Source organism: Theropithecus gelada, chromosome 3 (assembly GCF_003255815.1).
Source record: "Theropithecus gelada isolate Dixy chromosome 3, Tgel_1.0, whole genome shotgun sequence".
NCBI lineage: Eukaryota > Metazoa > Chordata > Mammalia > Primates > Cercopithecidae > Theropithecus > Theropithecus gelada.
Window position 1 is genome coordinate 163,790,151 of NC_037670.1, and position 27,013 is coordinate 163,817,163.

General features: G+C 40.2%; 1 protein-coding gene across 1 annotated transcript in view; it reads left to right on the forward strand.

Moving 5' to 3' along the window:
- UBN2 (ubinuclein 2) overlaps positions 1–27,013 on the forward strand; it is a 71,622-nt gene that overhangs the window by 39,892 nt on the left and 4,717 nt on the right. Inside the window, exons 9-17 of the mRNA XM_025380791.1 lie at positions 1,251–1,369; positions 2,201–2,314; positions 2,844–2,987; positions 5,004–5,054; positions 8,507–8,549; positions 11,516–11,566; positions 12,544–14,094; positions 22,898–23,129; positions 23,553–23,645. Coding sequence (XP_025236576.1) covers positions 1,251–1,369; positions 2,201–2,314; positions 2,844–2,987; positions 5,004–5,054; positions 8,507–8,549; positions 11,516–11,566; positions 12,544–14,094; positions 22,898–23,129; positions 23,553–23,645 — 2,398 coding nt within the window. The remainder of the gene's footprint in view (positions 1–1,250; positions 1,370–2,200; positions 2,315–2,843; positions 2,988–5,003; positions 5,055–8,506; positions 8,550–11,515; positions 11,567–12,543; positions 14,095–22,897; positions 23,130–23,552; positions 23,646–27,013) is intronic.

The window sequence follows — 27,013 nt, forward strand, 5'->3', positions numbered from 1 at the left end:
TTCTGGCCACTGCGCTTGGCCAGATGTTCACATTTTTAAAAATAAGATTTTATGTCATATGTGTTATCATATTTATTTACTGGTGTTCATGGAATAGGTTAATATGTACATTTTTAAACATAGGATTTTACGTTATATGTGCTGTAATATTTACTGGTGTTCATGGAATAGGTTAATACGCTTATTTGTAATATTCGTGTTTTTAAAATATTTTCTTTACCAAAAATCACATTTTAAAAACAGTTGTTTTGGCTTGGTAGCTCACACCTATAATCCCAGCACTTTGGGAGGCTGAGGCAGGCACATCACTTGAGGCCAGGAGTTTGAGAACAGCCTGGCCAACATGGCAAAACCCTGTCCTACTAAAAATAGAAAAATTAGTTGGGTGTGGTGATACACACCTGTAGTCCCAGCTATGCAGGGCTAAGGCACGATAATCACTTGAACCCAGAGGGCAGAGGTTGCAGTGAGCCAAGATGGTGCCACTGCACTCCAGCCTGTGTGACAGAGCGAGACTCTGTCTCCAAAAAAAAAATTGTTTCGGTGAAGAAAAGTAAAGTCTTATAATATTTCTGCACCTATAATGGTGATAAAAGTATGTTTTAAGTAGTTACATATATATAGTTGCTTGCAAGATGAAAGTAGTAAATTGATTGATTAAAACTATCAGATGCAAGCCTACTTTCTTTTTTGTCCGGAAAACCCACATGAATAAGAGTTTTCGGGTTCCTTTCACTTTGTCCTTGACCTTGCATTTTTACTTGCAGCCTAAGTCAGAATTACTAACCGTAAGAGAATAGGATACCAACATCCGGTTGGTAGTCATCCAAACCAAACACGTGTGTTTGTGTTCCAGAGCAGTGTCTCTTCTTAGGGCACTGGTTTCCCATCATAATGGAGATTAACCAGTAGTAGTCTATACAAGTAGAAGACAATGATTTTGTTTTATGTTATCTATATGAAAGTGTCCATGGGGCATTTTTAAGAGTGTAATGGAACACCATTAATAACTATGCTGGGCAACAGGGAAAAACTGGGACTCTTCTTGGGTAACTTGGAAATGTCAGTCTAATTGTGTATCTAGTGTGTATTACAAAGTCAGTGTTGTAGGAGAAATGTCCATATTTAGATATGCTAATATTTCAAATCTATAATTGGTATCTAAAACATAATTTTTATCTTTTGAGGACCTGCTTACAAAATTTTGTGAATATGTCTGATAAAAACTTTTAGTATGTTTTTCTTTTTAGGATGATCGTTTAAGAGAACCTCTGCAAAAACTGAAACTGGCTGTTAGCAATGTCATGCCTGAACAGCTATTTAAATACCAGGAGGACTGCCAGGCTCGTAGTCAAGCTAAGTGTGCCAAGTATGTATCTCTTCTATTTGGACTGGCTTTTGTATTTGAGAAGTGTATGTATGTATGTATGTATGTATGTGTGTATTTTGAGACGGAGTCTCACTCTGTTGCCCAGGCTGGAGTGGAGTGGTACGATTTTAGCTCACTGCAACTTCTGCCTCCCGGGTTCAAGTGATTCTCCTGCCTCAGCCTCACAAGTAGCTGGGATTACAGGCACCTGCCACCACACCCGGCTAATTTTTGTATTTTTAGTAGAGAGAGGGTTTTACCATGTTGGCCAGGCTGATCTCAAACTCCTTACCTCAGGTGATCCACCCGCCTCAGCCTCCCAAAGTGCTGGGATTACAGGCGTAAGCCACCGTGTCTGGACGTGCATTTGAGAAGTGCTTTTAGCTGTTCTGATGTTAAGTGGACCTCATTCTCAAGTAGAAATCCACGTATACCACTGACATGATATAATTGAGTATTTTGTAAATGGCACTCAGTTGCTTTGGAGTCAGAGACAAAAGGTGTTTGTTAATGGATTGTACGGAGGTGATCAAGCAAGAGCTGACACTGTTGAGACATTTCACAACCCCACCTTGACTTGCTGTGGTTGAATGCAAGCATTTTCTGAACTAAAAGATGAATGTTGGTGCCTTTACACTGTAATTTGAAGTCCTTGTTTACCAAACTACTTTATAACTCCTTTCAAATTCGAAGTATTTTGTGGAAAGGTAGATTCCCTCTTTACCCTCTCTTTTAACATTCAACTAAGCAATTCAACAAGTGTTTATGGAGCATATTATATAGGCAGTGATGGGTTGAAAGTTTGTTTTGTAAAGTGGTTTTCATTTTTAGATTGCATACAGATGAAGAACGTGAAAAAAATGGATCCGAAGAAGATGATGATGAGAAACCAGGAAAACGTATCATAGGACCAAGAAAGAAATTCCACTGGGATGATACCATCAGGTAAGATTTAATTAGTTTTCACTTTTAATGTATAATGCAGAAGTAAGATTCCTCATTTAAAAAAAAAAAAACAAAAAACTCTGTAATAAATATAAAACTAGATTGGAAGCAACCAAAGATTAGTGTGTAGGAAAAAATTATTCAAGAGAAGATTAACTGGGCTGTACTATCCTCAGAGTATTATTGATTTTATTTTCATATACACTGTAATACTTTTTATAAACTGATCTAATAATGGAGTGAGTCATACTGGTTTCAGAAGGTGAAGTACTTTCAACATATTTCTTCTTGAGCCATCTTTCTCAATAGTATTTCTGTACCCCAAGTAGAGAACCATCCCTTTCAATCTTTGGTGCTTTGATTAAAGATACCAAAGGAAATTGTTTCATATTGGGGGTTTGACTGTGGTGCAATGAATGATATATGTTAGAAATTGTTATTTTCTAAATTTTTCACATAATCTGTATTATTGCTGCCAAATTTATGTTCTTCTAAAAAAAGTTTCAAATTTAATTTTCAATCTGTTTAGAACTTTGTTATGTAACCTTGTTGAGATCAAATTGGGATGCTATGAGTTAGAACCAAATAAAAGCCAGTCTGCTGAAGATTATCTTAAGTCTTTTATGGAGACAGAGGTGAAGCCCCTGTGGCCTAAGGGCTGGATGCAGGCAAGGTAAGAAATGCAACTTACTGGATTTTATTTAATTTTATTATTATTGCTGTTATTAAAGATATACATACACATACACATACATGACATTGATTTTGCTAAGAACCTAATGTATTCAGCATGCTGTATAGTCATCTCAGATGATCCTTGCTTTGAAGACCTTAAGCACTTAAATGACAAAACAGTCATGCATACACAGAGATAGATGTAAAGGTGATATTTTACTTAACATTTTTTTTAACACCCAAATTTGCTAGTAGAGAAAAAGAGAGAAGACTCCCAAATGGTTATGAAGTTTGGAAGAGGAACTTCATATGGGTAACATGAAGATAAGGAACCAAATACGGGATTAGAGCATAAGCAAAGAGACATAGCCTTAGGTTCTATTGAAAATAGTCATTGTAGAGGCCGGGCGCGGTGGCTTATGCCTGTAATCCCAGCACTTTGGGGGGCCAAGGCAGGTGGATCGCCTAAGGTCAGGAGTTCAAGACCAGCCTGACCAACATGGAGAACCTCGTCTCTACTAAAAATACAAAATTAGCCAGGGTGGTGGCGCATGCTTGTAATCCTAGCTACTTGGAAGCTGAGGCAGGAGAATCGCTTGAACCCAGGAGGTGGAGGTTGCAGTGAGCCGAGATCGCACCATTGCACTCCAACCTGGGCAACAAGAATGAAACTCCATCTCAAAAAAAAAAAGAAAAAAGAAAATAGTCATTGTAGGCCAGGTTCCCAGTGGCTCACACCTGTAAGTAATCTCAGCAGTTTGGAAGGCCAAGGTGAGAGGATTACTTTGAGCCCCAGGAGTTTGAGAACAGTTTCAAAAAATAAGTAAATAAATAAAATATTCAGTGTAGAGAAGTATCTCAAGAAACTAAGAGTCACTCTGTTTAAAATCTCAAGGGTTGGCCGGGCGTGGTGGCTCAAGTCTATAATCCCAGCACTTTGGGAGGCCAAGACGGGCGGATCACAAAGTCAGGAGATTGAGAGCATCCTGGCTAACACGGTGAAACCCCGTCTCTACTAAAATATACAAAAAATTAGCTGGGCGAGGTGGTGGGTGCCTGTAATCCCAGCTACTTGGGAGGCTGAGGCAGGAGAATGGCATAAACCCGGGAGGCAGAGCTTGCAGTGAGTTGAGATCTGGCCACTGCACTCCAGCCTGGGCAACAGAGCGAGACTCCGTCTCAAAAAAAAAAAAAAAAAATCTCAAGGATTAAGTAAAGAATGTCGCCCGTTGCGGTGGCTCACACCTGTAATTGCAGCACTTTGGGAGGCCGAGGCAGGTGGATCACCTGAGGTCAGGAGTTCGAGACCAGTCTGGCCAACATGGTGAAACCCTGTATCTACTAAAAATACAAAAATTAGCTGGGCGTGGTGGTGGGCACCTGTAGTCCCAGCTACTCAGGAGGCTGAAGCAGGAGAATCACTTGAACCTGGGAGGCAGATGTTACAGTGAGCCGAGATTGCGCCATTGCACTCCACCTGGGCAACAAGAGCAAAACTCTGTCTCAAAAAAAAGAGTTAAGTAAAGAATGTAAAAATTAAATTTGGCTAGTTCTACCCATGATCTTAAATTACTCCATCTTACATCAACAGAAAAGATCTGTTGACCAGGTGTGGTAGCTCACCCCTGTATTCTCAGCACTTTAGGAGGCAAGGGCCACGGTGTGAGGATTGCTTGAGGCCAGGGGTTCAAGACCAGCCCGGGCAACATAGTGAGATCTCTGACTCTGCAAAAAGTTTTAAAAATTAGCTGGGCATGGTGGCACACACCTGTAATTCCAGCTTCTTTGAAGGCTGAGTTAGGAGGACCATTTGAGCCCAGAAGGCCTAGGTTACAGTGAGCTATGAATAAAACTCTCCATAAAATAGATTATTGAGTATACTGTACCATTATAACTTTTACTTGGTAAATAAGCAAGTAATAGTCTGTTGAAAATTAAATTACTTTAAAAATAAAACAATTATGTTATTATCTGCTATAAAAAAATAATAATTGTGTTCTTTAAATTTTTCCAGAATGCTTTTTAAGGAAAGCCGGAGTGTTCATAATCATCTTACTTCTGCTCCGTGAGTAAATGCAGACTCCAGATTGCTTCATTTATTCACATTATGTGCTTTAGTGATCAAAAGTATCATTTATTAAATGCTAGTTGGAATAGGACTTAAAAAGATCATTTTGACCATTGACTATTTAGATTTCAGAACACATTTATCTATTGAAATAATTGTCAGGCTACTCTCTAAACACCTACTAAATGCATAGTGTGACACATAATGGCCTGGGATTCTGGTAGTAGGGAAGCGTGAAGGCTCAGGGGTTTTCCTTTGTTCCTGGGCCTTCTACCTGCCAGTCTTTTTCTCCACCTCTTAATGTCCATCTGCATTTGTAATCCACAGCCCTCTGCTGTCTTGAGTTACCAGGACAGATCCATATGCACACCCACCCTTGCTGTGCTGCAGAGTGTTTTCCATAAAATTCACCGACTCTTGAGGTCTTTCCTTCTGTTCAAAACGGGGTATTTCCTTAGTGATGTGATTACTAGAGAAAGATCTTTTATCTTACCCACATAAAACAAAAAGGCAAGTTTTTTCTGTGGTCACCTTTTTGGTTGACTATTGGTCAATTCCAGAACAGTTTTATTTTTCCCTACAACTTGGAGCACCTTCTCTGTAGCCTGCAAGGGTGGCATTAAGGGTTAAAACCTGGCAGAGTGGCTCACGCCTGTAATCCCAGCACTTTGGGAGGCCGAGGTGGGTGGATTGCTTGCCTAGGAGTTAGAGACTGGCTTGGGCAACATGGCGAAACTCCTTCTCTACAAAAAATACAAAACTTAGCCAGGCATGGTGGTGTGTGCCTGTAGTCCCAGCTACCCGGGAGGCTGAGGTGGGAGGATGGCTTACACCAGCCAGGGAGGTGGAGGTTGTAATAGTGGAGATCATGCCACTGCCCTCCAGCCTGGGGGACAAAGCAGACCTTGTTTCTAGGGGAAAAAAAGGGGGTTATTAAAATATAAAATTAGCAAGTTACTGAGAATTTACTGAACACTCTAATTCAATATTATGCTGAGAGGTCTGTTTAACATCTTTTGGGCAACATTATAAAATTCCTACTCTCCTTGTATGCAATTATATAGGAATTTTTTAGTTTTTAGGAAGGACATTTCATTATTACAGTTGACCCTTGGAACAACACAGGAGTTAGGGATTTCACCCCCTCACCCCACACAGACAAAAATCCACGTGTAACTTTCAGCTCTCCCAGAACTTCACTGCTGATAGCCTACTGTTGACCCGAAGCCTTACTGATAACATAAATAGTTCATGAACACATTTTGTATATTTTATGTACCATATACTGTATTCTTAACAATAAAGTAAGCTAGAGAAAAGAAAATGTTAATAAGAAAATCATAAGGAAGAGAAATTATATTTACTGTTCATTAAGTGGAAGCGAATCATCATAAAGGTCTTCATCCTCAGGAGTCAACTGTATATCATCAGGGATGTATTGAGTTGGTTGTGGTTTTTGGTTCTTAGTGTTTTTTTAGTGTAAGTTCTAAGTAGTTTGGTTTCATATATTATAGGCTTACTTGTTGCAAGTGTTTTTGTTGTCTTTGAAATAAATTTTATATACATATGTATATGTTTGTGTCAGTAGTATTTTTGGCTTTAATTTCCCTGTACAGTAGTCCGCCTTATCCTCAGACAATATACTCCAAGATGCCTGCAGTGGATGCCAAAACTGCAGACAGTACCGAACCCTACATAGACTATTTTTTCCTATACAGACATTCCTATGATAGATTTGAGTTTACAAATTGGGCGCAGTAAGAGATTGACAACAACAATAATAAAAGAGAACAGTTTAACAATATACTATAATAAAAGTTATGTGAATGTGGTTTCTCTCTATTTCTGGAATTTTCCATTTAATATTTTCAGACCTCAGTTGACCACAGGCAACTGAAACCGCAGAAATTGAAAACTGTGGATAAGGGGGGGCTACTGTAGTTCCAAAGCCATATATGCATTACAATTCAGGTACAAATAATGCATTCCTTTAATTCTAAAGGTGTTTACAAAAGATGTCTCCCTCTCTGTCTTTTTTTTTTTTTTGAGATGGAGTCTTGCTCTGTCACCCAAGCTGGAGAACAATCTCGACTCACTGCAACCTCCATCTCCCAGGTTCAAGCACTTCTTCTGCCTCAGCCTCCCGAGTAGCTGGGACTACGGGCGTGAGCCACCACACCTGGCTAATTTTTGTATTTTTAGTAGAGACGGGGTTTCACCATGTTGGCCAGGCTGGTCTCAAACTCCTGACCTCACATGATCTGCCTGCCTCAGCCCAAAGTGCTAGGATTACAGGCTTGAGCCACTGCACCCAGCCTCCTTCTCCCTTTTTTAAAATATCTTCATTATGATCATTAACTTTCTGTTTTGTTTTGTACTGTAAAGTAGGAATCTATGGGATAAGTGGGCCTAGAGGTCGTTTCCCTAAATGGCCTTCATCAAAAAAAACTTAGAAAATTACTGTTGCCTAAATGAAGTTGTAAGTTGACAGTTTTAATCAAGATTCTTGTTAATCTAGTTAGTGGCATTTTAGCCAAGTGAGGTAGACAAGGTGAAGTATTTTAGCTTGTCAACACTTATTCAACAAACATTTGAATACTTTGACTTACTATGGAACTCGTTAGTTTTTTTTAATCTTTGAACTTTTTCATAGTTTTCCAAAACTTCCAAGATTCCATAGTAATTTTTCTTGCCCTTTTTCTCCCTGTCATTTTGACATTTTTTATTTGAATTTTTACATTACAAAAATTTTTCTTTAAAAGCTCAGGGTTTTTTTTGTTTTGGTTAAGTTAAATCTCATTCACACTTTCTTTGCATGGTTTAATTTGAGCCTGAGGCCGGGCGCGGTGGCTCAAGCCTGTAATCCCAGCACTTTGGGAGGCCGAGGCGGGTGGATCACAAGGTCAGGAGATCGAGACCATCCTGGCTAACATGGTGAAACCCCGTCTCTACTAAAAATACAAAAAACTAGCCGGGCGTGGTGGCGGGCGCCTGTAGTCCCAGCTACTCGGAGGCTGAGGCAGGAGAATGGCGTGAACCTGGGAGGCGGAGCTTGCAGTGAGCCGAGATCATGCCACTGCACTCCAGCCTGGGTGACACAGCGCGAGACTCCGTCTCAAAAAAAAAAAAAAATTTGAGCCTGAAGTTCCTTGAAGCTCTTTTAGGAGGGGGGTTGTTTTACAGTTTATGTATTTACATTTAATTTTTAGAAAATTGTATTATCTACATTTCATGTTTTACTGGTTGTTTGGCCTTTCAGTTAATCTGAATTGGGGAAAATGTTGCTACACACTTAGTATAAACTGAGCACTTAAATATGGTTCCTTCAAAGAGCTTTCCAAATAGCAGAAGGAATTATTTACCACATAATTACAAAGCTATTTATTATAATTTTCTAATGAGCAATATAACTGCTACTGAAATAGCCTTTTAAAATCATTTTATCTTAGGGCAAAGAAAAAGGTGATTCCTGCACCTAAACCCAAAGTAAAGGTAAGTATTAAAACAAAATCTTTAATTAGTTATAGTTGGTGAATGTGAAATACATTCGTAAGATGAAGAAGATTTATGGTATTTAGCAGAGGTCAGTAGGCACTATAAGATAGGTGTTTTCAACTTCATAATAATCTTAGAACTTTTGTATTTGGGAGAATAGATTCCTGTGTAGCAGTGGGAAATATGCATATGCCAATTATAAAGCTTAACTTTATTAATACTTGGAAATGCTAGGTAAACTATAACAAATATTCTTTCATAGCACAGCTGAGATTGAAAATATGTAAGAAAAATTCCTAAGACCAAAAACAAAAAAGGAGCTGACAGTGTTAATCTGTCGCTTAAACTTTGGTTGCCCTTGGAGGCATTTGGCACTTTCTACCCATCACTTTATGGTTTCTTTTTATGTTTCTTCTCAGAGCATAGCAGTTAGGGTTTTCTTGGGCTTGTACAGGTTAAAACTTGGGATGAAATCTGTGTAAAGCTGGACCTTCAAACTATAACGTATTTAGTAAAAGAAAGGACTAGAAAAAAATCCAGCCACCAGCAGAAGACATTAAGAAAAGTGGCTCTTGGCCGGGCGCAGTGGCTCACGCCTGTAATCCCAGCAATTTGGGAGGCCGAGGCGGGCGGATCACGAGGTCAAGAGATCGAGACCATCCAAGCTAACATGGTGAAACCCTGTCTCTACTAAAAATACAAAAAACTAGCCGGGCGTGATGGTGGGCGCCTGTAGTCCCAGCTCCTTGGGAGGCTGAGGCAGGAGAATGGCGTGAACCCGGGAGGCGGAGCTTGCAGTGAGCTGAGATCGGGCCACTGCACTCCAGCCTGGGAGACAGAGCCAGACTCCGCCTCAAAAAAAAAAAAAGAAAAGTGACTGTCTTGGACTGGGTTCTGGTTTGGAGGAAGAATGTCCTTGCTGAAAATTTTTCTTGGCTTAGGAGTTTAAGTTACACTACCTCTACAATCTGAGAAAACCCCAAGCGGAAAAAGTAACTTAGTTATTGGATTAGTAGTAACCCAGGGCCTCTGGCAAAAGTAAATTCTATGTGGCATAATGTGCCCTCTTCAGAGGCCTCAAAGGCCTTCCTCCTATAAACCACGTCAGACCTGAACTTACAGTCTGAAATACAGAATACATGAGAGGATAAGTTACTATGAGTGAGAGTCAGTAGGAGCAATAAACAACAGTTAGATCCCTAAGACAGACAAGTAGTGCATTTATGGAATTTAGTACATAAAATAATTTTACTTAAAATTTTTTAATATTTAGAGAAATAGAAAAGGGAATAAAAGATATCCTACCAAAATAGACAAAGTAGATTTGAAAGAGAATCAAAATATAACCTCTGAAAGTAAAAACTATAGTCATTTGAAATTAAAATTTTAATGAAAGCCCATACCTTTTAGGTTTTACACTTTGCTCTGTAGCCTTTGTCTCTTTGGTTTTTTGTTGTTGTTGTTGTTGTTGTTTTTAACAGATGAGTTTCTTTGCTTGTAAGATTGTGTCCAGATGGTCAATATTTATTATTCTGTGGCCTTCCTGACTTTTTTGGTGTTAGAGCCTCTTTAAATGCAGGGTACATAGTCTTTTTCTTTTTTCTTTCTTTTTTTTTTTTTTTTTTTGAGACAGTCTTGCCATGTCACCCAGGCTGGAGTGCAGTGGTGCGGTGCGATCTCGGCTTACTGCAACCTCCACCTCCCAGGTTCAAGCAATTCTCCTGCCTCAGCCTCCTGAGTAGCTGGGATTACAGGCGCGTACCACCAAGCCTGGCTAATTTTTGTATTTTTAGTAGAGACAGGGTTTCACCATGTTGGTCATGCTGGTCTCGAACTCCTGACCACGTGGTCCACCTGCCTTGGCTTCCCAAAGTGTTGGGATTTCAGGTGTGAGCCACCGTGCCCAGCCAATAGTCCTCTTTTTCTTAATAACCTACTACTTTGTCTTCTGATCCAAATAATATTGAGCCAATCTTTCATTAAATCTCTTGAGTTTGGACTTTGTTTTGACACTTCACTTTATTTTTATTAGAATACTAAAGTTTTAATAGCCTCCATAAAGGATTGGTTACATTTTGATACATCTGTCCAAACATATGATTAATAGAATAATTGGATAGGAAATTTATTAAATTCTAACACTGGATGTGTTAGAATGATATGGGGGAGTCATCAGTTTTTTTGTTTGTTTCCTTCTCTATGGTTAAATTACTTTTTCCTTTTCCCAAAATGGAAAAGCTATATTGTTGATGTGGTTTTTTTCCTACTGTAACTCCCCATACTGTTTCTAGTTACAAAGGTTAGGATAAGGAAATGCCTATAATAAAAAATGCAAATAACACAGAAAAGTAAGGAGAAAAGTAAAAGTATCTATAAATTTCTCCTCAGTGAGAGAATAAAAGCTCTTGGCTTTCTAGGACACATCTTCCTTCCCTTCTTCTGAAACTCTGTTCTTCCCTCCCTCCCTTCCATTCATCCATCCATGCATCTATCCAATTAGCTATCCATTTATTTAGTCTTTTATATAAATGGGAGAACCTGCTTTTTTGACTCAGTTATATATCCTGAACAATTCTCTGCCAGTATAAATGTACACAGTATTCTATTAGAGTGCATTTGATGTTTTTATAAATAAAAATTAATAATCAAAAAGTCACTTTAAAACAGCAGTTTTATACTAGTAATACTTCCAACATTTGGATACATTTCCCACCCTTTATTTTGTACTTTTTATAATGGTATTTTCACTAATTACGTAAGTGGATGGCATATCAAAACAAACGTGTCTCATTTGTATTACCTATTCTTCTTAGCAGACATTTGTGACCTTAATGTAGTACACTTGTACTTCCAATAGGCAGTGAGGTTTTTAATCAGGGGTTTTAGAATAAAAGCTTAGAAAAAATACTAAGGAAGTTAGAGTGTAACAGTATTCTTAACAGCTTGCTTATGTAATACCTTAGGAGGTGATGGTAAAGACCCTTCCTCTCCATTCTTTCCCCACTATGCTTAAGGTAAGTGCTATGGTTGTATAAATCAGTATATAATATAACACTCTAGGTTTGTTTGGGTTTGTTTAAGAAACTAATTGAGGAGACTTTGATATGACTTTTATGTAATAGGTTTTTGCTTCTCAATCTTAATAAAATGAGTCAAATACTTTATTTATCTTTAAAAATAAATAGATGCTTTTTAATTATTTTGCTCTTTGAATATTGTAAACTGTGCTCTAGTTATTTTCCTTAAATATTAAGAAGGTTGATTCTTTGAGAAACAGACTCTAACAACTGTTAGGTATTCAGAGTTGTAATTCTTAATACCCTTGTTTTCTTAGCATAGAGCCCTGCTCACAGCGGACACTTAATGGATATATATTGAATAAACGACAAATGAATAATTTACAAATAAATTACAGATTCACCATAACAAATAGCATAATTTATATATGCTTGGATTGAATCATCTGCCACTTTGACGTACCAGTTTTTCTATGTACTGGCTGTAGGGTAGCTGCAGGACAGGGCATACAAAGAGGCAGAAATGCATGGAAGCAGAAAGTGAAGGTCAGCCTCCTAGCAAACCATCCCAGACGAGAAGGGGAGAGTCTTAATATAAAGGCAGAATTTCTCCTGAGTGCAGGGGAATAAAAAGAGAATAATCTGAACAGATGGATTTGGAGCAGGATGTGAAGATCTGATGCAGGTGAGGGAGGCTCATCAGTAATGTTACTAGTATATGAATGTTCCTTCCACTTGGTGTTAAGCTTACCAAGGTATGACAGCTATGTGCAATATATCAGATACTTTGTCTTGTGAGGACAGCTCAGTCAGGAGCTCTGTCATCTCAAAAATTATTTTTGTTTTGATAGTCTCTAAACATTTCCAGTAGAAAAACAATTTTAATTGTCATGAAAATCTCTTAGTTATTTAAAATTAACTTTGTAATTTTTTATTCACCATTTCTATTTTTTTCATATGATGCTTTACATTAGGAGTATAGTCCAAAAAAGGACCAGAAAACTCCGGCATCCCTGGTGGCTTCGGTTAGCGGTCCTCCAACGAGCTCCAGCACAACTGCCGTTGCTGCAGCCAGCTCTAGCTCTGCACCAGCCCAAGAAACCATCTGCCTCGACGACTCACTAGATGAAGACCTTTCTTTCCATTCACCTTCACTGGATCTTGTTTCTGAAGCTTTAGCGGTTATCAACAGCGGGAACAAGGGCCCTCCTGTTGGCTCAAGGATAAGCATGCCAACCACAAAGCCTCGTCCAGGACTGAGAGAAGAAAAATTAGCTAGTATCATGAGTAAGCTGCCACTGGCTACTCCCAAAAAACTAGATTCTACTCAGCCTACACATTCTTCAAGTCTTATTGCTGGTCACACAGGGCCAGTACCAAAGAAACCCCAGGATTTAGCTCATACTGGCATCTCTTCAGGCCTTATTGCTGGTTCTTCCATTCAGAACCCTAAAGTTTCTTTAGAACCTTTGCCAGCCAGGCTACTTCAACAAGGACTTCAGAGGTCAAGCCAGATTCACACTTCTTCCTCTTCACAGACCCACGTCTCCTCTTCTTCCCAAGCCCAAATTGCTGCCTCTTCTCATGCTCTGGGAACATCCGAGGCCCAAGATGCTTCTTCATTAACACAAGTAACAAAGGTGCACCAGCATTCAGCTGTCCAGCAGAACTATGTGTCTCCATTACAGGCCACCATCAGTAAATCCCAGACCAACCCTGTGGTGAAGTTAAGTAATAATCCCCAACTCTCCTGTCCCTCCTCGCTTATTAAGACTTCAGATAAGCCACTTATGTACCGCCTTCCTTTATCTACCCCCTCACCTGGAAATGGTTCTCAAGGGTCCCACCCCCTGGTTTCTAGGACAGTACCTAGCACCACTACCTCCAGTAACTATTTAGCCAAGGCTATGGTGTCACAGATCTCCACGCAGGGTTTCAAATCTCCCTTCTCGATGGCTGCCTCCCCAAAACTTGCCGCATCTCCCAAGCCTGCCACATCTCCTAAACCCCTGCCCTCGCCTAAGCCTTCTGCCTCACCCAAGCCCTCTCTGTCAGCTAAGCCTTCAGTATCAACTAAACTTATTTCTAAATCCAACCCGACTCCCAAGCCTACTGTATCCCCAAGTAGTTCCAGTCCAAATGCACTAGTAGCCCAGAGTAGCCACTCCAGCACTAACAACCCGGTCCATAAACAGCCCAGTGGAATGAACATCAGCAGACAGTCTCCCACCTTGAATTTATTGCCCTCTAATCGCACTTCAGGCCTTCCATCTACAAAAAATCTTCAGGCCCCCTCAAAGCTAACAAACTCATCATCCACTGGAACTGTTGGGAAGAATAGCTTGAGTGGAATTGCAATGAATGTACCTGCCAGCAGAGGTAGCAACCTTAACTCAAGCGGAGCTAATAGGACTAGTCTATCTGGGGGAACAGGAAGTGGAACACAGGGTGCTACCAAACCATTGTCTACTCCACATAGACCATCCACTGCCTCAGGGTCTTCAGTGGTAACAGCCAGTGTGCAGGTATGTATGTTCTGTACATCCATGTGATAAACTGTAAGATTGCATAGTGTCATCTTTCTTGTAGGTAACTTTAATAAGCTTTTTATGATATGTGGATTGTTCTCAATAGGCTTATTACAGCCTGTGGCCATGGAATATTCCTGATGCTGACATCATAGTGGTAGGCACACTTGTAGATGAGGTATTTGTTGGGATGTGGATTTTTTTTTTTAAACAAAGTAACAAAGGTGCACCAGCATTCAGCTGTCCGACAGAACGATGTCTTCATTACAAGCAACCATCACTAAATCAACTTTAAAATTATTTGAAAAAGCACAACTAAAATGCATATTTCAAACTTTCTTATCAAAATTCAGAACAAAGTAGTAACTTAGGAATTTAACATTCACTTAACTCTTCCCTTCCCTTTTTCTCCTGCCAGCTTTCTTATTTTTAAATCAAATTTTTACATTCCTGTTATTTTTTAATCATTTACCTTCTCAAAATTTTTATTTTGCATTAATTTTATAGTGCTATATAATTTTCTGTGTCAAATTAGTGTCATTTGTCCTTTTATTCCACAGTTTTCCTGTTCATGAATTTTTAGTTTAAACTTATCTCTCGATTAGCTGAGTGCCTCACTCAAGCAATCTTTTTAAGAAAGGTAGCCTGGCGTGGTGGCTCATGCCTCTAATCCCAGCACTTTGGGAGGCCAAGGCAGGAGGAGCACTTGAGGTCAGGAGTTCAAGACCAACCTGGCCAACATGGTGAAACCCTGGCTACTAAAAATACAAAAAAATTAGCCAGGCATGGTGACGCATGCCTGTAGTCGCAGCTGTTTGGGAGGCCGAGGCAGGAGAGTCGCTTGAACCCAGGAGGCAGAGGTTGCAGTGAATGATATCACGCCATTGCACTCCGGCCTGGGTGACAGAGCGAAACTCCATCTCAAAAAAAAAAAATAGTAACAAATTTTAAAAAGGGTAGCATGAATGCTATTTTACCTTAGCTCATGTGCACCTGGTAATTTCTTTCTGTGCTATCACACTGGAGTGGGCATAACCTTCTTGGGGCACTAACTGTTCCACTTCAAATTTTGTAAATACTCTTCCACTGACTCTTGCTTAGTATTTAGGATTATGGAGAAGTCTGAGACCATTCTCAGACTTTTCTCATTCTCCTTTTGTTACCTCATCATTAATGTGTTTTCTCTGCCTAGTTTTCATTAGTTGTATACCTAGAACATAATAATAGCATTCCATCTCAGACCTGGTTGTTTATTTTAGATCAAGAATATTTTATTGTATTATGTGTCTGATTACTGTTTCTGATGCATTTATCCTAAGTTTTTTGAGAACCCTTTATTATATTTATCTATTTATTTATTTTTTAATTTTTCCCTGAGATGGAGTCTCACTCTGTTGTACAGGCTAGAGGGCAGTGACGCAATCTTGGCTCACTGCAACCTCCGCTTCTTGGTTTCAAGAGATTCTCCTGCCTCATGCTCCCAAGTAGCTGGAATTACAGGCACCTGCCACCATGCCTGGCTAATTTTTGTATGTTTATTTATTTATTGTTATTTTTTGAGACCAAGTCTCCTCTGTCGCCCAAGCTGGAGTGCAATGGTGTGATCCCGGCGCACTGCAACCTCCACCTCTGGGGTTCAAGCAATTCTCCCTACCTCAGCCTCCTGAGTAGCTGGGATTATAGGCACCCACCACCGTGCATAGAGACAGTATTTTGCCATGTTGGCCAGGCTGGTCTTGAAATCCTGACCTCAGGTGATCCACCCACCTCGGCCTCCCAAACTGCTGGGATTACAGGCGTGAGCCACCACGCTCGGCCTAACTTTTACATTTTTAGTAGAGTTGGAGTTTCACCATGTTGACTGGGCTGGTCTCAAACTCCTAACCTCAAGTGATCCGCCTGCCTTGGCCTCCCAAAGTGCTGGGATGATAGGCATGAGCCACCACACCCAGCCTATGTTTCGTCTCTCTGTCTTCCATATCATCTTCTGTTATTGTTTTACTCTCTCTGCCACTTCTTTGTATTCTGACACTTTCTCAGATTTGTCCTTTATGTTAATGGTTTAGATTCTTTAACTTTTTTCCCCTGAAAGTAATTAATATGTGTTCATTGAAGTCAAATTTAGAAAAAAGAAAATAAAAATCACCTATTAATCCAACACTGTTTACGCTTTGTAGGTACTTTTTAAGACTTTTTTCGATAAAATGTGTTTTATATATTTCATTTTATAACTGGCCAAAAAAAAAAATACCATTTTATGATATGCAAGTTCTTAGGTTCTTAAATATTCTTTGAAAACATAACTTTTATTGATTTATGGAATTGCGTTGTCTAAGGAAGTACTCTTTGTACTGCCTCCTATTTATGTGGAACAGCAACATCTAATGAGAAGAGTTTCCCCTTGCTGTATGTCAAGGTTTACTGCTGTTCAATACAGTCTAAGGGTTGATACTCAATATACATTGCGTACATTCAGTATACGTATATTCACATCATCATTCTGCCACTGATGTAGGCATAGGAATGACTAGATGTCAGAATTCTAATGTAGAACAAATTCAGCTAACTGGTAATTCATTAATTGAAATCTAGGATTAACTGATGTTTTAGTTATGTACATTTACTTTCATCAGAAATAAAATAAAAACAAATTGATATTAGGGATTATATGTTAAAATGTATATGGAGATGAATGAATAAAGACCTTCCCTTATGAAAAAAAAGTATGTGGAAGATTGGAGTTAGTCTGCATTACTGTCTATATTATCTTTATTAAAAAATTTACTCTTGTTAAGATTCTTAATTTGATAAAAGGAATAAGTGAAAAGATAGCATAAATGGTAGTTCCCTGCCCCATATCCTCCTCCTAGGGTTAACTACTTTTAACCCTTTCAGCATTTTCTTTAGTGTTTTTAAATAAGAATAATAAATGGAAAACTCTTAATTTTATCAATTTTATAAAAATTTGAGGAGTTATTTCTGGAATTAAAAACTCCTTTTTATTTTCATTTGCTTCATTTTCTTTGAACTTAAGATTAAATCTTTCTTCATCCTTTGTCATCTCTACAATCTGTCAGTTCTATTTTGTTCCCAAAGATCTTCCTGTATTTGATCATTTATCGCAAAAGAACCCCTGTATCGTCTAACAAATAATTGGTTTGTCAGCATGGAGGCTACTTGGTAAAATATGCATTTCTGAAGACTAGCTACTCCCTCCCGGTTTTCTTCCTCTCCCAAATGGCTTTATGATTTGGAGACTGAAGTCTTCATATCTGATCTTTTTTTCTTTTTTCTGTCTTACTGGTTTGACTGAAGAAAAGTTTAATAATTCATTAAGGGCATTTCTACCCCTTGACGAAACTAAAGTTCTTTTTGTTTTAACGTAGCATCTCAGTGAAGTCTTACCAGCTATCTTGTAGCCTCTAGAACCTGTCTATAGCTCTCCAGTACTGAAAACAGATTTCCTATCTATGCGTGTAAAGCATTCACCTTCTGTCTGAAAGGCATCTGTGGGTGTCTACTCATTTGCAGAGTGAAAATGACAGGTCCTTTAACAAATGGCAAAAGGTAAACTCCTTCTGGGTTCAGGTTGTTAGCTCTGCTTGCTTTCTATTTAATAACTTTCCGCACAGGGGTTTCCTCCTGTTTCTTACCCTTCAATTTACTGATTTTCTTTGAATCTTGTCTTTGCCACTTTATAATTCCAAACATCATTCATTCATTAAGCAAATGTTTATTGAATGTTTACTATGTGCCAGGCACTCTTCTAGGTGCTGGGGAAATAGGGATGAACAGCATACTCAGCATTCCTGCTCTCATGGAGCATATAGTCTATATAGGAAGACAAGCAAAAATACAAGTTTTATGAAAAAATAAAATTTGTAGGATAATATGATAAAGAGTTATTGCTGCCACCATAAAGAAGGTGAAGAAGGTTTGAGGAGGTAACATTTGATCTGAGAATTGAATGAGCAGAAGCCAGCCATGTGGAGAAAAGAGGGGAAAAATAATTCAGGCCAGAGGGAACACTTGTATGAAGACACTGAGATGGAAAAGAGCCTGAAGTGAAGGCCTGCATGTCTGGACCATGGAGAGAGAGTGGTAGGTGATGAGATCAGAGAGAGACCAGAACCATGTCATGGAGGACCTTGTGAGCCACAGTAAGGACTTTGGATTTTATTCTCTGTGCAGTGGGAAGCTATTGGAGTTTCTTAAGCAGGGGACTGGTATGGTCTGATTTGCATTTCAAAAGGTTACTCTGAGTGTTGTGGGAAATAGGGGATCAGTGCACTCACCAAAGTAAAGTATGTGGTTTAAAAAAAATTTAATTGCAGCCGGTCGCAGTGGTCACACCTGTAATCCCAACACTTTGGGAGGCCGAGGTGGGTGGATCACAAGGTCAGGAGAGCAAGGTCATCCTGGCCACCATGGGGAAACCCTGTCTCTACTAAAAATGCAAAAATTAGCTGGGTGTGGTGGCATGTGCCTGTAATCCCAGCTACTTGGGAGGCTGAGGCAGGAGAATCACTGGAATCTGGGAGTCGGAGGTTGCAGTGAGCTGAGATCGCGCCACTGCACTCCAGCCTGGCAACAGAGGGAGACACCATCTCAAAAAAAAAAAAAATTAATGCCCACTATGGGAAGAGCAAGGTTTCCCTTCAATGTTTTTTTCCCCTGGGAATAAAATGTAGAGGTCACGGAAACTATTTTTGACTGTGGGGCATAATCCTGAACTATTTAGCTGCTTCATGCTGACTTCTTGTGCATGATCCCAGATTATGTCAACATTGGAATACCCCACTGCTGAAAGGTCTCCATCTTTTAGGTTAGAGAGATTTGCAAATACCCATGTCACATTTAGATTATCTGATGCTTCCATTTATATTTATAAACAAAGTGGATATAGAAGTTACTTGAAAGTGTAAAATGTTAGGCAGTTATGGCATAGTATCACTTTTTTATTGCTATACTTGAGTTATTTAATTTTGGAAATTGCCCTGCCTAATTTACATCTTGCTTTTTTTTTTTTTTTTTTTTTTTGAGACAGGGTCTCGCTCTGTTGCCCAGGCTGGAGTGCAGTGGCGTGGTCTTGGCTCACTGCAGCCTCCACCTCCAGGGTTCAAGCACTTCTCCTGCCTCAGCCTCCTGAGTACCTGGGATTACAGGCAAGCGCCACCATGCCCGGCTTATTTTTGTATTTTTAGTAGAGACGGTGTTTCACCATGTTGGCCAGGCTGGTCTTGAATTCCTGGCCTCAGGTGATTCACCCACCTCAGCCTCCCAAAGTGCTGAGATAATAGGAGTGAGCCATAGTGACTGGCCCTCATTTTGCATCTATTTTAATGCTTCAATTGCACTCCTCCAGAAAAGCTTTAAAAGATTCCTTTTATTAACAGTATTTAATGTTCCTCACTAGGGAACTCCAGTTGGGGCACACAGCCTTGGAGACTCTTTATCATTCCAAGACTGCAGTAGAATTATGATTAAAAGAAGAAGCAACTCTGGTTAATTTTTTTTTTTTCCCCGAGATAGGGTCTTGCTGTGTCGTCCAGGCTAGAGTACAGTGGCGCAATCTCGGCTCACGGCAACCTCCGCCTCCCAGGTTCAAGCGGTTCTCCTGCCTCAGCCTCCCGAGTAGCTGGGACTACAGACATGTGCCACCACACCTGGCTAATTTTTGTATTGAATTAATTATTGTAATTTCGTATTTTTAGTAGAGACAGAGTTAGTAGAGACCACCATGTTAGTCAGGCTGGTCTCGAATTCCTGATCTCATGATCCGCCCACCTTGGCCTCCCAAAGTGCTAGGATTACAGGCGTGAGCCACTGCACTGGCCAACACTGGTTCATTTTTAAGTTGATGCGGGATCTTTTCTATCCTGGTTGCATTAAGATACTATTATCTCTAACTTGGTAATTTTTTTCCTAAATGCACTCACTTTGTATATCGTGGTTGGCACAGTACAGGAAAAGACTGGCAAATAAAAACTGTCAGGTTCAAACATGGAGTGGTGAAGGTTTGTACTTACGTGTAAGAGAAAATTTTGGCAAAAAAGAAAGAATGGGTTTGTTGACTATAATGTCATCATTTTATGATACTTGAAAACTAAGATTTCAAGCCTAAGTGACTGGAAAGAATGGAATTCCTTGGTGAAAGCAGTTGACAGAAGATGGGGGAACCCATTGGAGAAGATGATTTCAGCTTTGGATATGTCAAGTTGGTGCTAGATATTCAAGCGGAATTATTCAGTTAACTCTCAGATATACAGGATGGAAACAGATGAGAGGCCAGAACTACGGATATAAATTTCAGTTGTAAAATTTGTTATTTTTATTAACAAATAAAGGAGAACTGGGGAGGGAGGCAGTTAAAGAACCAGAAAGAAGGCCGTTTGTGGATATTCTTCATTTGTTTGTTCAGCAGTGGCATAACCTCTTAAGTGTACAAATATATGTAATGTTATGTGGTATGTGTGTGTGTGGAAAGATTGTCTGCATTTTTCTTATACATTAAGAAATACCCCACTAGCAGCAAAAGGACCAAGATTTTTAAAATAATAAGTCCTTAATTAATAATGCTTATTGATACACATAAAACTGGAAAGAGCTAACATTTATTATTTTTAAAATAGTCAACAAATTCCATTTTCCTGATCAAATTTAGATTTAGTGGGACGCGGTGGCTCATGCCTATAATCCCAGCACTTTGGGAGGCCAAGGCAGGTAGATCACTTGAGCACAGGAGTTCGAGACCATCCTGGCCAACATGGTGAAACCCCATCTCTACTAAAAATACAAAAATTAGCTGGGCATGGTGGCACATGCCTGTAGTCCCAGCTACTCAGGAGGCCGAGGCAGGAGAATTGCTTGAACCCAGGAGGTGGAGGTTGCAGTGAGCCAAGATTGCAGCACTACACTGCAGCCTGGGCAACAGAGTGAGACTCCCGTCTCAAAAAAAAAAAAAAAAAAAAACAAGGAAAACAAAAAAAAAAAGTTAAAGTTTTGACCAGGAAAATTTGGATTTGGTAAAATAAGACTACAAAAGAAATCTCAGAATGACAGAAACTATAATAGATAACATATGATAATAAGAAAATTTGATTGTATCAACTCCCTGTTGGTAAGTAAGTGCACATAGAAAAGAACAATGTTGGCCAGGCATGGTGTCTCATGCCTGTAATCTCAGTGCTTTGGAAGGCCTAGGTGTGAGGATTGCTGGAGCCCAGGAGTTCGAGGCTAGCCTGAGCAACGTAGACACCGTCTCTACAAAAACATTTTAAAAAGTTAGCTGGGTCTGGTGGCACACGCCTGTAGTCCCAGCTACTTGGGAGGCTGAGGTGGGAGGATCACTTGCACCCAGGAGTTTGAGTCTGCCGTGAGCTACAGTTGTGCCACTGCTCTCTAGCCTGGGGAACAGAGTGAAACCCCGTCTCTCAAAAAATAATAATCTTTTTAAAAAAAAATCAAAATGGAAAAAATGTAATTGTTGTGTAGAAAACTGTTCAAAGAATTAAACTAGGTATAGGAAGATATTTGCCAGGCGTTCTGGCTCACGCTATAATTCTAGCACTTTGGGAGGCACAGGCAGTGAGGAGATCGCTTGAGCGTAGGAGTTCAAGCCCAGCCTGGGCAACATGGTGAAACCCCATGTATAATAAATACAAAAAATGTTAGCCAGGTATGGTGGCATGTGCCTGTAGTCTTAGCTACTCGGGAGGCTGAGGTGAGGGGATCACTTGAGCCTCCAGGAGGTTTGAGATGGCAGTTAGCTGTGATTGCACTGCTATACTCCAGCGTGGGCAACAGGAGACCCTGTCTCAAAAAGGGGGCGGAGTTTGGGCAGGGGGAATATATTTAAGTAAGTTCTCTGTGAAAGCCCATCCAGGTCAGCATATTTCTTATTTATTTTATTTTTTTAAAGTCCTCCCTGCAGTCCAAATATGTTAGCATATTTCTGATTTCAGTGTTTTTATTCGTAAACATGGCATCAAAGCCCAGGTAGGGGAGTGTGAAAACACTGTCCAGTTTATCTTTTACCTTAAGGAGTATAATTTCAGAAAAGTAATAAAGTGAAAATCGCTTTCAGGACTTAAGTGACTAGAACTAAGGAAACTGAAGTCTGTCATTCTGTTTGATAATAAAAGGAAGACAAATTAGATAGTGGCTAGGAGTCGAGGAAGAGCTAGAATAACGGCGTGGTTATAAAAAGAAATAGTAAGTTTCTGTATCTGAGAAGGCAGAGGAAACATGGAAAAGGGGCAGTACTAGATATTTGTACAAGAAAGTTCTATACGGTGAGAATTCATGGTGTAAGTCAGGTGGTTAGCTTTGGAGAAGGGCAGGTGAGGCTCATGGCGAGGAAGAATGCCTCGGCCTGGTCTCTAAGCTGATGTGATGACAGTAAAGGATACTGGGTAGGGCCCTGAAAGCAGCAGTCTAGAGCAGCCGCTGCAGGAAAGATGATGAGACAAATAGTAAAGTGAGCATTTTCAGAGACCCAGCCAAAATTGCACGGGATTGTTTACTCATGGTTCAGGTATTTGGGCTAGGAGGCAAAAGTGGAGGAGTGCAAGTGTAAGGTTGGGAATTAGTAGATTGAGAGAGTGCGTGAGTGTTCATATAAGTGCCACTAAAATAACAGCGTCTGAGGAAACTACAGTGGTAATGAAGAGCCTGTCTCACAACGTTTCTGTCAGAGCAGATGTAAGGCATAGTCTTGCATCTGTGAGGATATTATAGAAAATAAATCAATTTGGATTACTTTATTTCTTACGTATTTTGACCCCTGGTTTCTGCACAGTCCACAGCAGGAGCATCATTATTGGCTAATGCCTCACCTCTGACTCTCATGACATCACCTTTGTCTGTAACAAATCAAAATGTGACTCCTTTTGGGATGCTGGGTGGCCTTGTTCCAGTGACCATGCCCTTCCCGTTTCCCTTGGAGATATTTGGCTTTGGAACGGACACAGCTGGAGTGACAACCACCTCGGGATCTACCTCAGCCGCTTTCCACCATAGCCTAACTCAGAGTAAGTGGGGCTCTTCTATTTGCTTGGGCTGTCTAGCTTGACAGAACAGGAAACCTTATAAATTTATTCTAATTAAGAGTAGTCCAGTTGGAGTTAATGAAGATTATAGTTTTTTCTTAAGAAATGCAGTTTATATGTATATATAGTAAGTAAAATTATTGGACACTGGGGTTTTATATACAGTTTTTAAGCTATCTATACCACATTTCCATCTTAATGAAATTTTTAAGAGGAAGTCAATTGTGTTGGGTTATGTGCATACACATACATTAAAATAAGTAAATTTTTAAAAACATGCTCTAGTTTTAGAAGGCCTTCGAAGTCAGGTGCTGTGCCGGCATTACATAAATCAGTTTTCATTTTTGAACTAAAAGGGCTCCAATCTGGATTTAAAGATGACTGACAAGTCTGTTTTCCTCTCAGATTTACTCAAGGGTTTACAGCCAGGAGGAGCCCAGCATGCAGCAGCGCTTTCCCACTCACCTCTGCCTGCACACTCACAGCAAGCATTTCACGGTGAGAATGCCGTCTCCTTCTTCCTCTCGTTCTTATTTGTATAGGCTTGTAGATATGGATTATACTTTTCTGAAAACATTGTGAACTGAATCACAAAGGCTGGAAAATGGAAATTTTCATAGACTGAATCCTCATTCCTCATTAGCAACAAATTCCTTTTAAGAGGAAGGAAATAGGTAAACGAGATCTTCTGTAACCTAAAAGCCTTTTTGAAGGTGTTTATTATGTGGAAATGATGACTAATGAGAGGATTCATAAGATGGTTAAAACTTATGTACAGTAATGATAGTTGTTTACATTTATTGAAAGCATACTAAATGCCATATAGTCTTGTGGCAGCTTACATGGATAGCTTAGTCCTTAGATGACGGTCTCCATTTTACAGATCACGAAACTGAATCAGAGAGCTAAGCAACTTGCCCAAGATAATACACAACTTGCCCAGATAACAAATGCTTGATCTGAGATTCACACCCAGGAAGTCTGACTCCATGACCTATATTCTTAGTCATTAAATGTCTTGGCATTTTAGCAGAGATGAAATTAATGTGATCCTGCCAGGCACAGTGGCTCGCTCTTGTAATCCCAGCACTTTGGGAGGCCAAGGTGGGCAGGTCACTTGAGGTTGGGAGTTTCAAGACCAGCCTAGCCAATATGGTGAAACCCCATCTCTACTAAAAATACAAAAGTTACCTGGGCCTGGTGGCACGTGCCTGTAGTCCCAGCTACTCGGGAGGCTGAGGCAGGAGAATTGCTTGAACCCTGGAGGTGGAGGTTGCGGTGAGCCGAGATCACGCCACTGCACTCCAGCCTGGGCAACAGAGTAAGACTGTCTCAGAAAATAAACATTAATATGATCCAAGCTGTATGCATTATGTCCTTGTAGGCAGCCAGATCGCTCTGAAATCTGATATTAGGCAGTCAGATTAGGCAGTGTGCCAAACACACTGGGCTCCAGCTTCTCGTTTTCCCTAGCAGTTGACCTCCATAGACGCTGATATCATTCTGAAGCCCATTTTCAGGATCTTTTGAGCAGAAGTAACTGCTCAGCTGCCCGCTTAACTTTGAAAGTTGACTAGGCCTCACTTTTTTTTTTTTTTTTTTTTTTTTGGCCACTGAATCAAAATGATCTTTGAACCAGTTTACATTAACCACAGTGCAGAGATGGGAACTGAGGAGCAATCTTGAGGCAACAGATTGCCATTAATCCTCCGAAAGAACTAAGTGGTGAGCTGTCCCAGTCTTACCCTTGAGAATGAGCATAAAACCACAGTTATGTAAAATGGGTAACAGAGAGTCGTGGCACAAATGTCAACAATCCCAATCTTCCTGAACTCTGACTAGTTTAAATATCTAAAGAGAATTGCCCTGTGACTAAAGCAGTTCCTCCCTGGGTGTAGACAACTGTTCGGTATAATGAATCCAGCTGAGGGTAGTGTACTCATGAGCAGATTCGCATGAATGTGGCCACCTGCAAGGAATTAAACAAGCAGGATTCTCATGGCTCAAAAAGACCCCAGTGTTCGCTCTTACACGAACTATCTCGTTTATCAATGCAGCACTGCTATTCCAGAGGGAGAAAGGAAATATGACTGTCAGTATTTTCCAAATAACTAAAGTTAAAAAGTTTAAAATTTTTCAACCAGCCTTGGTAGCTCATGCCTGTAATCCCAGCATTTTGGGAAGCCAAGCAGGCAGGTGGCTTGAGTCCAGGAGTTCGAGACCAGCCTGGTCAACATGGTGAAATGCTGTCTCTACAAAAAATTTTCTGGGCATTGTAGTGTGCCCCTGTAGTCCCAGCTACCCGGCAGGCTGAGGTGGGAGGATCACCTGTAGCTGGGAGGTCGAGGCTGCAGTGAGCTCTGATTATGCCACTACACTCCAGTCTGGGTGACAGAGTGAGAGTCTGTCTCCAAAAAAAAAAAGAGTTTAAAATTTTTCCCTTAAGACCCATTTTAAAGTATAAGTCACTGAACTTGAGGATCAGACTTGGATTTTTTAATTACAGAACTGCCAGTTTGAATAGGTTTAACTTGTTTGAACATCACTTTCTCTTGCTTGTAAACTGGAGACAACAAATGTTTTTAAGGACTTCATATGAGAATTTAATAAAAAATAATTGATTTAAAGCTTCTAGCATGGCACCTGGTGCATAGTAAGAGCTCAATTAATGTTAATTAATTTTATGTAGTGTAAAAGCTCAGTAAAATTTTTCTGTAAAGGGCCAAATAGCAAATATCTTAGGCTTTGCAGTCCATATGGTCTCTGTCGCCACTACTCAACTGACCATTGTAGTGAAAAACAGCCATAAGAAGTATTTGAACAAATGAGTATGACTGTAAATAAAACTTTACATACAAAAGCAAGCAGGGAACCAGATTTGGCCTATGGGCTGTAGTTTGCCAAACCCTGGTCAAATTTGTTCCTTTTCACCTGTGTATTTCTGCCATTCATGCCTCTTCCCTCAGAATAAAAGGTTTCCTTTCCCTGTCCTTTGCTGTCAGACCTGGGTTGTCTATGAGGCCTTATTTTTCTTGCTAAGGCCATGACCTGTTGGAGACTTTCTCCATATTCTGTTGGCTCTCCAGGTCATGGGGCCCTACCCTTGCCCTGGTATCCCCCTTTCCTCTCCTCCTGGCCAGTTTTTGTAGGTAATTTAGTTGAGGATTAAATGCAGTAATCAACAGTTTTTCTGCAAGCATTTAAACAGCAGTGTGTAAAAATAGAAATTATTTTGAGCTGGTCTGGTGGCACACACCAGTAGTCCCACTACTTAGAAGGCTAAGGCAAGAGGGTCGCTTGAGCCCAGGAATTTGAGGCTGTGGTGCGCTATGATCGTATCTGTGCATAGCCACTGCACTCCAGCCTGGAAAACATAGCAAGACTCTCTCTTTAAAAAAGAAACAGCCGGGCGTGGTGGCTCACGCCTGTAATCCCAGCACTTTGGGAGGCCGAGGTGGGCGGATCATGAGGTCAGGAGTTTGAAACCAGCCTGACTAACATGGTGAAACCCCGTCTCTACTAAAAGTACAAAAATTAGCCGGGCATGGTGGTGCGCACCTGTAATCCCAGCTACTCGGGAGGCTGAGATAGGAGAATTGCTTGAACCTGGGAGGCAGAGGTTGCAGTGAGCCGAGATCGCGCCATTGTACTCCAGCCTGAGCAACAGACTAAGACGCCGTCTCAAAAAAAAGAAAAGAAAGAGCATTGTCCCATTAGCAGACTTTCCTGTCACTTAAAGCTAGGTTAGAATGAGCACACAGACTCAGCTGAATGTTTTTCACTACAGATTAAAAGTTTGCTACATTTGTTTACACAATCAGGAATTATGAAATGCTGTGTCCCAGGTTGAAATTTTATTTCACTTA